This window comes from Gossypium hirsutum, chromosome D07 (assembly GCF_007990345.1).
Source record: "Gossypium hirsutum isolate 1008001.06 chromosome D07, Gossypium_hirsutum_v2.1, whole genome shotgun sequence".
Classification (NCBI taxonomy): domain Eukaryota; kingdom Viridiplantae; phylum Streptophyta; class Magnoliopsida; order Malvales; family Malvaceae; genus Gossypium; species Gossypium hirsutum.
Window position 1 is genome coordinate 25765974 of NC_053443.1, and position 11461 is coordinate 25777434.

Below are 11461 nucleotides of genomic sequence, written 5' to 3' on the forward strand. Positions count from 1 at the left end.
ATCCAAATCCTGTGAATTGAAAATGTTATGTACTGTCTGTACAACTTAAATTAAGCAATCCTCAAAATGATGGTTTTGTTTTCTATAGAAAAAAAAAACATAGATGAATGTTGTCAGAAGATACCAAAGTGAGCTTTTCCTTCTCATAATCAGAAATAATATGGCAATAAATTGGAAAAGATGAAAGAAATTTAGGTTGTATTGATCATAATACCAAAAAGAAGAGCTGCCAACAAACTTGCACATGCATGGTCAGTCAAGGAAGAGGAAGGGAATTATATTTTGGGAGGATACTAATTGTACATATAGGTACATGGCTACATACAATAAGATATTAGCTAGTCTCAGCTTGCAGAGATTAAGCTAGCTAGGGTTTAAAAGTTTATAGTAATTTGCAGCAGTACCAATATGTATTTTGAAATATATATTATCTTTTTCGGGAAACAAGACAAGGGATCAGCTTTAACTCGTGAGAATTGAGATTGTTGGAGTTTCTGCTTTTATGGTGAAGTATATGGAAAATGGGTTGCCTCGGAAAAGAGTAGAGATTTTTTTTTTTTATGACAGAGCAGCGCACGTGTAACCCAGTACCCAATGTTTATCTCTGATTCCATAATGAACCCTAGCAAGTCAGAGAAAAACGATCAATACTTTACACTGCAAAAAAGACAGCAAAACTCTAAGCCCATAACCTCCCATCACCTTGCTTTCTTCAAGCCATGATTTGCCTTCTTCTTCCCCGACCACCCCTTCAATCTTCCACTACATTAACTCAACCAGCCTTATATTTTCATATTTTATCCGAATACACTCATATAATTAATGCTATAATAACAATACCAATAATCATAGTCAATATATACATTAACTAGAACATCACCCCCATACAACTGATAAAATTTCATAACTAGTGTTTTCTTTAAGCATTTGGATCGTGTAAGAGAATCTGAAACTTGGAAGTACTATGCCAAAGAAAACCTAATAAAAAAAAAGGTGTCCTTTTTTTTATTTTTATTTATTGTACAAAGAACAATTCTCTGACAAGTTTAAAAGTAATGGAGAGAGAAACTGAGAAACGACTGCCATATTCTGTTTCGGTGCTTCTTCATCGTTAAGATACTAGAATCAGAAGAACAATTGAGAACGGCTATTCTCATACTACTGAAAAGGGAAAACAAGAAACCCCACCACGGAGAAACCCATGAGATTGTACATACTTGTTCAAATCAAAGCCCGATGAATCCCATGATCAAGACTTATAATTAAAACTTGAATATTATCTTATGGAAGAAGATGAATGGAAGGGAAAAGAACCCGAAACGTTGTGCTTATGTTAATAAGGGGGACGACCTGTACCCCAGTAAGCCTCAGCTGGCAATTGGACTGAATTTAGAAGATTTGGTGGCAATCCTTGAACAAAGGATCCGTTGGGATCCTGCAATAATTGCTGTTGCTGTTGACCAACCATGCTTATCGGTGACCCTACGGATCCGCTTTCAGGAGTCGGCTCCACTGGCTGTTCCTCTTCCTCCAAGGGAAGCCTTTCATACGCTGCATTACCGAAAGAAGCCACCATAATAACCACCGGACCTGAAGCAGCAAGTGGACCCACCACGGTTCCTCCGACTACTTGGCCTTGACCGCCGGCAAAATATATTGTCAAACATGATGCGGCCGATGGTGCTGGAGGAGGTAAAAACGACCCAGAAAGTGATAAAATTTCGAATCTTCCATGTAAAGTGACGACGGCACCGGGAGCTCCAGGTTGCCTTAAGGTTACATTTGATACCGTTCCGTTCCCACTCAAAATGCAAACACCTCTTTGTCTTCGCCTAGCAAAAGTCGAAACAGTCTCTATAACATCAGAGCCGTTGGCAATCTCCATAACATGGGATCGGAGGGCATTTGCACTATCACGGGTTATTATGATGGGTGGCTTAGGCTTGTTCTTGGAACCCGCAGGTCTGCCTCGTGGTTTTCTTGTGATTTCACCTTCATTTATGGCTACTTCTTTGCTTTCACTCGTGTCGGTCGTGGTGGTTGCTGCTGCTTCTTGTCGATCTCGTTTCTGGCCACGGTTGGGCTCGTCTTCTGAGTAATATTGTTGGCGGTGATGCAAGAATTGATGGTGCGGATTTAGATGAAAATCTCTTGGGAGGAAAGGAGGAGGAACAGGGCGGCCATGAGCTGTGACTGGGTCCATTTCTTTTCTTCCCTTCAAAGTTCCAACCTAATCAACAAACAGAAAACATATACAAAGAAACCAACTGAGTTTCGATGGACAAAGATAAAAGAAAGATGATAGGAATCCTATTATTCTGGCTTTTTAAAAAATTTTGGTGGATTGAATACGATCTTGCACAGGGAAGGGCTTTGAAGCATCTCCCACCAAATTTTCAGCTGAAAATAGCTGAATCAAGCCATCTTTCTTGATTTCTTCAATCCGCAGAGATAGTTCGTTTTTCTTAGGCAGTTTTGGCAGTGATAACCCCTTTGTCGTAAAAAGATAAGTTATTGGTCAAGGGTTTGGGAGGAAATGAGGAAGAGGAGGGTGGGATGGTTGGGGGGGGGGGGCGAAGAAGTGGTTTATGGGTTTGGGTTTGGGGGGATTCTTTTGATTATTGCTTTATTTTTTGGGGGGTATAGTGATGTTGGGTTAGGGTTAGGTCTAGGCATCGGATGGATGATGATGGCCTTGGGTTTTCAGCTTTGGTAAGACAGCGTGCGCATCGCCATGGGCGGTGTGTGGGGCCTCTCCCACCCACGACGGCGGGGACCCAATAAAACACCTCTCTCTCTCTCTCTAAAATGTTCCTTTTATCTTGTGGGAATTAAAAGCCTGCACTGTAAAGATCATGATTTACAAGCTCAAAGCCTTTGCTTTTTTATAATCTTCTCGTCTATTGTTTCTTTTCTTAAACTACTGCTACCACCAGACAGTACTAAAAATTATGTTTCCAGCTCTCCAAAAAGTTGCGTACTTTCTGCGTACTTGAACCAAGTCCCATGATAATGATAATGACACACACACACACACTAAGTTAGCCTTTACAGGTAAGTCTCACAAATAGTTATGCCCATTAGTCACATATGCTGTACCTCAAATCCAAATTAATTAATCTTCAAACAGTTGTGAATAACTTTAATTATTGTAAGCGGGCATATAAACTTGTGTTATACAAAATCATAAATTATACTAAATTATTACATAATCACGATTTGGATGAATATATATATTTATATAATAAATTTATAAAATGTTAATATAAAAGTTAATATGATTTTGGTTGAAATGATGAAATTGAGATGATTGATATTTATTTAGGTTTATATCTTATAATTTTCATTTATATGAACATATATATTTAGATTTATCAAAATATAAAAAAACATAAATACCTTTAAAATAATATTTGTTATTTTATAAAATGATGGGGTTTCTAGTAATTTCTTAACTGAGTTAGTACTCAGTTCATTGGTGACTCGCTACCTCCAAACGTGCGAACGTTTAGAGTAAAAAATGTGCAAATAAAATATATATAATTAAAGTGTAGTATCTACAAGTGAACATGTAAAATTGTAATATAGTTTTGTGTTACAACGGAACACTGATAAGTATTCTGATGATCATACCCAAGGGAGGTTAAATTAAATCTAAAAATATTTTCTACAGTAGCAGGTCTAAACAGTAGTAGTCACTAAAAATTATATTAATGATAAATAAAACAAAAGATTAAAGTCATAAAATAAAAACAAAAATACTAAAACGAAGTTGACAAAAGAAAAACTCTCGAATAGCAAGCAGAAGATTAACTCGTTTCAATGATTGCAATTAACTCCAGAATTATGGTTTTATTAGTAAATTAGTTATTAACTAACCATTATTACTTCTCGACATCTACTAATTAATTAATCGACCAGTACTTACTTATCTCTCAACTTCACTTTCTTGACAGGGATAAATGACGATTTACTCGGTAAACTTATCTCTTGACCTTGTTTAACCTAAATTACTTCCCAGGGTCGTCAATCCTAGGGTTTAAGCACACATAAATTTATACCAATTAATTTGTATAAAAAAACCCTCATTCTTCCGTTAATCACTCCCACATCTGCTCGTTAATCTCCTTAAACGACTTAGCCACTCATTGATTCAATAATTATCTTCCTTAAAGTTGAACTAATCATGCAAGAACACAAATTAAATTAAAAGAATGAAAGATAGAAATTGGTCCATTTTAGACTCTTGATGTGCTTGGATCCGCGGAATCCTTTAAAAATTGTCGAGATATCGTCATTTACAAGAGGAATGTAAAAAAAAATTATGAAAATACTAAATAACAGAGACTTGAACTCAAATCGAATCCAAGTCGAAGAACAAGAAAATAAAATTGTTTTTTAAAAGAAAATAAAACTAAATTAAAATCCTAGATCTACTAAACTAACACCTTAAAATGGCTTGGCAAAAGCTCACCAAGCTTAACCTATGCTTAACTATATATGGGGAAAGTTAGTAGCTCAATTTAGGTCAAATACAAGCCTTATGGTGGGTTTGGATGGGCGATTGGGTGTGGCGCGGTGCATTTAACTTACTTTTTGTCTCACGTTACAGTATCGCTACAGTATCTAATCACCGCCACCGCTGTTTTTACACTAACCGCAAGTAAATGCACTGCCCATCCAAACTCACCCTTAGTCACACTAAATATGAGTTGTACAGATAGAAACACCCTTACTGAATTTTTGTCCTCCGTTAGACCGGTGTCACGACACAGGCTTATGCCTGTTGCGACACACAACTTCAAATGTAAATTCTAGAATTGGCTCGATTGTGTTGTGATCCTAGAAGTTTGTGTTGCGACTCAGCTATCGTTCCTAGTGCTTTTGGGAATAAAATTAGGTATCATGTACACTCAATGAAAGCATTCAAACTACCTTAAGGCCGGTATTGACCCAATGGGTCAACTAATTCGAAATATTGCATAAAAACGCTTATTTTGCAATAATTTGAATCTAAGCTATAAAATACCAAAATGCAATAAAAGATACTAAAATGTCTAGAAAACAATCTCATTAAGAGCCAAAAAGTACTTAAATTTGCACTACAATTTTTGGCAAGTTAGTGACTCCAACTCAATCAAGGTAAAAGTACTAGGAGAGTCCCTATACGTAGGGGATGATTGCATTTCGACCCTTCTAATGAAAAAATGGGGAAATTAACCTTTATACATTTTGAAACATGCAAATTATCTATTCTGTTAAAATTTATTTGTTAAATGAAGACATGGAACGTTAAATCCATACTGAAAATTATTTTTTATGGGTAAATTATAAAAATGGTCACCTAACTATGCCTTTTTTTTCTATTTTGGTCACTCAAATCTTTAACGCCAACACAACTGCAGCCAATTCGAGATTATGAGTGGGGTAATTTTTTTCATGTGGCTTGAGCTGACAAGACGCATATGCTATCACCTTCTCATTTTGCATGAGTACACAACCAAGGCCATTAAGTGAGGCATCTGTATACACTACATACTCAATCCCAGGTACAGGTTGTGATAAGATAAGCGCTTCAATTAAAATAGTCTTTAATTTGTCAAAAATTCTTTGGCAGGCTTTAAACCATACAAATTTTTCATCTTTTCGGATATACAAATTTCTCATCTTTTCGGAAAAGTAGAGTTATAGGTGCATCTACCACTGAAAAACCCTTCACAAATATTCTGTAATACCCCGCCAATCCCAAAAATTTACGCACTTCCGACATTATTTGGTAGCTTTCACTTCACCACAACTTTGAATTTATTATGACCAACGTTGATTCCACCCGTGGAGATAACATGGCCTAGAAAATTTATTTCCTTTAGCCAAAATTCACACTTTCTAAATTTGGCGTACAGTCAATTCTCGCATAAAGTATCTAATACCACCCACAAAATATCTGTGTGCTCAAATTCGCTTCTTGAGTATACTAGTATGTCATCAATAAACACTTCTACAAACTTGTCTAAGTAAGGTTGAAATACCTGATTCATCAAATCCATGAACACCACTAGCGCATTAGTTAATCCAAATGGCATCACCAAAAATTCATAATGTCTATAGCGAGTCCGAAAAGTAGTCTTAGGGATATCATCACCTTTTATCTTCACTTGATAGTAGCCAGGGCGAAGGTCGATCTTAAAGAACACCCTTGCACCACCTAATTGATCAAATTCTGGGTAGAGGGTATCTATTTTTAATGGTCGCCTAATTTAACTGGTAATAACCTATACATAATCGTCCTTCTTCTTCTTCACAAAACAATAAATCGGCATACTACATGGTGAGACACTTGGGCGGATAAATCCCTTTTCTAAAAGTTCTTGCAATTGAGCTTTCAACTCTTTCAATTCCAAAGGCACCATTTGACATGGAGTAGATGAGATAGGAGCAGTCCGTGGAGCAATCTCAATAGGAAACTCTACCTCACGATCTAGTGGCACCCCTTAAAGTTCATCTAGAAAGACATAAAAAAATCGACTTACAATTAACACTTGCTCCAAATCCTTACGTCCCACTGTACTATTCATTATATATGCTAAATAAGCATTCGCACCTTGTAAAACAAGTTTTCTTACCAAGGTCGTCGAGACCAATTTACACTTCATGCTCTACTTTACTCTAGAGATCAATACTAATTGGTTAGAATCCACTAATAGCTGCACCTCTCTAACACAAAAATCCAAGACTGTGATGTGCCTAGTTAACCAATCCAACCCCTAAGATTGCATCGAATTCATGAAATTTTAACAACATTAAATCAGTCGCAAGAAAAAAATTCTAAAACTTCAGTAGGCAGCTCCTAACCACTTTATCCACAATCATACTTTGACCAAGAGGATTTGTAACTAATGCCTTCATTTTTGTGGACTCAACATTAAAATTTCCTTCATTGATTAATCTATGACAAATGTATGAATGCGTCGACCCGAAATCAATCAATGCATGAATATTAATGTGAAATAAAGAGAAGTTACTCGTAATAACATCCGGGGCCTTTATGTGTTCCTTAGCGCGTATCATATACGCGTGGGCCATGGCCTTAGATCCCAATCTGCCAATAGTCCTTCTCGTATTTTCCATTATGGCGCCTAATCTCACTATAGCTCTAAATCTCACCCATTATCTTAAATCCCAATTCACCCGTGCAGATTGTATTGTGTCTTTAATTTCTTATTTTGGAATTTCTCTGATCATATGACCCTATTCTTCACATCTAAAACCCCCTATGCTTGCCACTGATATGGTCTGACGTATATCACAAATTTATCTAAATTTATCAAGTTAGTGACTTCGTGCTAGACTTGAAGAAAAACCCCCATCATCCCTGGTTCTCTTGAACCCGAAAATCTCCATCAAACCCAATAATCCCTTCATTCCTCTCTCGATCTCAGAATTTGTCCTTCTCCTTTATCATAAATTCTATTTTTTGCACTTTTGCTAACATAGTGGCTAGATCTCTTATTTTGAATGCTGCTACAATTATTTGGATCTCTTCATTAAGTCCCCATTCAAACCTCGTACACAACTCTTCCTTGTTGATCTCAGCTCACGAGTATACTTACTTAGTCTGACGAATTCCCTTTCATACTCGAGGACAACCAGTCTACCCTGTCTCAAGTTCAAAAATTCCCTCTTTATCTGCTCAATAAATAGTCGATTTACATACTTCTCTCAAAATTTTCGCAAAAAAATTCTCATCTGACTTGCTTTTGAGGTGTAATGTTCCTTATCGTTTGCCACCACTAAAAGGCTTTATCTTACAACAAGAAAATTGCACGCCTCAAGATATCAGGCAGAGTGCATTGTAATTCTTTAGTAACCTGTACACTGTTGATAGCCAGTTCTCTACAGCTACTGGATCATCTTCCTTTCCTCTTTTAAATTTCTTAGCGCCCCTTTTTCTTATCTCTTTCACTGGACCACCTCATGCCACATGAGAAACTTGAATATGAGGGGGAGTTGGTTGTTATACTAGCTTTCCTGAGGTCATTTAGGTGGTGGTGGAGCATCCCTACAAATATGTCGAACCATGCTCCCAACACTTCAAACAATGTGTTCTTTGGCTTGGGAAGTATGTGTTGTTTGGAGATGAAAAAATAATGGTGCACTTGTTGCCACATGTTATTTGGCTTTGCGGAGGTTTAGATGTACTGTATAAAGATATTTGTATACAAAGTATATGATAAACCTACGAGGGTTCTTCTACAGTATGAGACTCTACAGAGTCTAAAGCTTAAAGCCTCATGTATGTATGCAAGTCCCATGACCATGAGATTACGCAATTTATGATAGTCTGCTAGACTTGTCGTTATGTTTCAAGTAATGACAGTTTGCTGGACTTTTACTCATGTTTCAAGTTATGACAACCCGCTGAACTTGTCCTATCGTATCAAGTTATGACATTCCGCTAGAATTTTCCTCACGTTTCAAGTTATGACATTTCGTTGGACTTGTCCTCACGTTTCAAGTTATGGCTATCCGCTGGACTTATCGTCATGCTTCAAGTTATGACAATCCGCTAGACTTTTCCTCACGTTTCAAGTTATGACATTTCGTTGGACTTGTTCTCACATTTCAAGTTATGGCAGTCCGCTGGACTTATCGTCATGCTTCAAGTTATGACAATTCGCTGGACTTGTCCTCATGTTTCAATATATGATAGTCCATTGAATGTGTCCTCAAGTTTTCATGCTAAGGCTATACATTGGACTCCACCATATAAAAAAATCCACGGGACTATCTGTTCCTTAATTTTGCACGTTTGAATATGTTGAAATGTGGAAATTTAAAAGTTAATTATGGTTTTTAAGTGTTGAAAATGTGGAAATTTTGAAATTTTAATGTGGAAAGTTAAAAATTTAAGTGTTGAAAGTTAAAATTGTAAGTGTTGAAATGCAGAAATATGAAATTTTAATATTTTCATTATTAAGTATGGTTTTTTATTTGAAAACTTAGAAATGAGACGTTATGTGATAAGATTTGAGTTAATAGGGACCAAACTATAAATATTTGGAAATTTTGGGAAAAATGACTATTTTGAAAAATTGTGCAAACTGGGATTTAAGACTGAATTGTAAAATAAGAAAATCTAAGTTTTAGGGATTGAATTGTAAAACTATATAAATTTGGGATTTCAAGGACTAAATCATAAAACTGCAAAAAAATTGAATTTTACAGACTATTTTGTAAAAAATTATAAAATTATAGGAATAGGGATTGTTTTGTCAATTCTAAAACATTTAGTTAAAAATTTAGGCATAATAATTTTATACTTGATTCCATGAAATATTTGATAAATAATTATGTATGAAATTAAAAAATAGAAAATTGAAATTGGTAAGTTAGAATGGTTATGATTTTATGTGATTTGAAATATTTGTTTAAGTTGTGTATGTGGATTTTTGATGAATTAGTGAGAATAAAAATTAAGTTCTAAGGCTATGAAATAAGCTCGAATGATGGATATATGTATAAATTTTGATATAGAATACGAAATTGAATTTCAAAGGTTAAAATTGAGTCCAATAATCTATACTATATATATAAATGATTGATTGAGTTGGTGTCATGAGTCAATTCGACACCAACCCAGTTGTGAAATTACTAATACTCTTATTTTAAAGGGTAATAAATATTATATATTTTATAAATAAAATGGCTGAGTGAGTTGGTGTCACGAGCCAACTCAACACCAACTCAATTATAAAATTACTAAAATATCTTATTTTAAAGGGTTATTAATATTATAATAATAATATTTTAGTCTTTTCATACTTATAGATAATCTTCAACTAAAACAATTGAAAAACATTATTAGAGAATCGAAAACATGACCAACAAATTCATGTGAAAGTCTCTTACCACTCCATCAATAATAATTTGTTCAAATAATTTTGTAAATATATATATTTTAATATAAAATATTTTCGTTCACCCATATGTGAATGTGATAAAATCTAGTATTATATCAAGGGTTTGAATTTTATGAAAAATTTTGAAAACTTTTTATATGATGTGTCTTGCTTGAGGGTAAAAGGTGTTACAAATACAACAAATGAACCATGTCCTAACACACCCTAAGCAAATACAATAAGAATTTCAAAAATTTTTAAAAATTTCAAAAATTTCTTTGAGTAACTCAAGTTCATTTTATACATGCGGTCCCATTGTAAAATTTTTTTAAAAAAAACTTCAAAATGCAATTTTTATTTAATTCTATAATATCTTATATATTTTATATAATTAAAAATATTTATGTATTTTTACAAATATAAGGATATACAAATTGCATGTTTTAAAATTATTTATTTTAATATTATTATTCATCTTTTATAGTTATTTTTTTACTTATAAAATTTCAGTAATTTAATTTTTTTTCTAAAAAATAACAATGAAATAATCACAAAATACTACCTTTTCTAAATGCTAACATTTTAAAATTTTCATAATTTCGAAATTTTTTTATGTAGACATATTCAAAAATGTTACTTTATCTTTAACTTAAAAATTTTTAATTTTTGAAGGGAATAAAGCAAAGTTCCATTTTGAGCAAGCTCACTTCCATAAACTTAAGTCGTATACTCTAACATTATAAAACCTGTCGTAATCTCTACCACCTTCTTTGTCATGAACTAGTATCTGGGAATGCAACATGGAAATTTCAATTTCCGACATCCCTTTAATTATGTATTGTTGCTCCTTCAAACTCAAAATGTGCATCCCAAAAACATATCAACTAGTATACAATTTATAGCCATTATATAATGTCTATTTCATGTGGTTCTTTTGTTTCATCGTCTTAACCATGCAATGCATACTCAAATATAATAGATGAGAAGTTTCAATATAAGGTTCAAAGATATTCTTGTTTAAGTGGACAAAGGCTCCTACAAGTAGGGTCTAAATGCAGACTCAAATATAAAATCTCAATGCATGTATAGCCTAAATGAACTTTAGTGGGGAGGAAAGTGAGAACAAACAAGATATTATAAATTAATTAAGCTTCTCCTTAATTAATTTCGGAGAATCTAAATGTGGACCGTTCTCTACCGACCCTCTTATCCTCTATTCTTTGGCTCCACATTACTTTGGTCCTTCTCTGTTACGGTTACTGACAACGAAAACGACCTTAATATTAAAACAATACAAAGTAGTTCATCATACCAAAAACTGTAACCCTCTCTCAACTTAAACCCAGCAAACTGAAGTTATAATATATACAAAAAAATAACAACCCATCATTTTCATAAGCGGTCAATACCCCTTCACCAGCTCTTTAGTCCTTACCTAGCCTAGGTGCTGAAATTCAGGGTTCCTTGGCTTTTCTTGCTCGACCCATTTTCAACCTCAATAATTTATTATCGTTCTTTAACTCTTAAAAATATAACTGAAATTGAAAGAACACCTAAGTCTT

At 34.3% G+C, this 11461-nt stretch overlaps 1 protein-coding gene across 1 annotated transcript; it reads right to left on the bottom strand.

Moving 5' to 3' along the window:
* Nucleotides 1-984: 984 nt before the first annotated feature.
* On the bottom strand, nucleotides 985-2970 carry LOC107954581 (AT-hook motif nuclear-localized protein 22). The gene has a single exon (XM_041096900.1). It carries the CDS (start codon nucleotides 2201-2203, stop codon nucleotides 1334-1336), a length of 870 nt encoding a protein of 289 aa, XP_040952834.1. The 5' UTR covers nucleotides 2204-2970; the 3' UTR covers nucleotides 985-1333.
* Nucleotides 2971-11461: the final 8491 nt, after the last annotated feature.

Coding starts and splice junctions, on each gene's coding strand:
- LOC107954581 (XM_041096900.1), bottom strand. CDS start 2,203: ATGGACCCAGTCACAGCTCATGGCCGCCCTGTTCCTCCTCCTTTCCTC.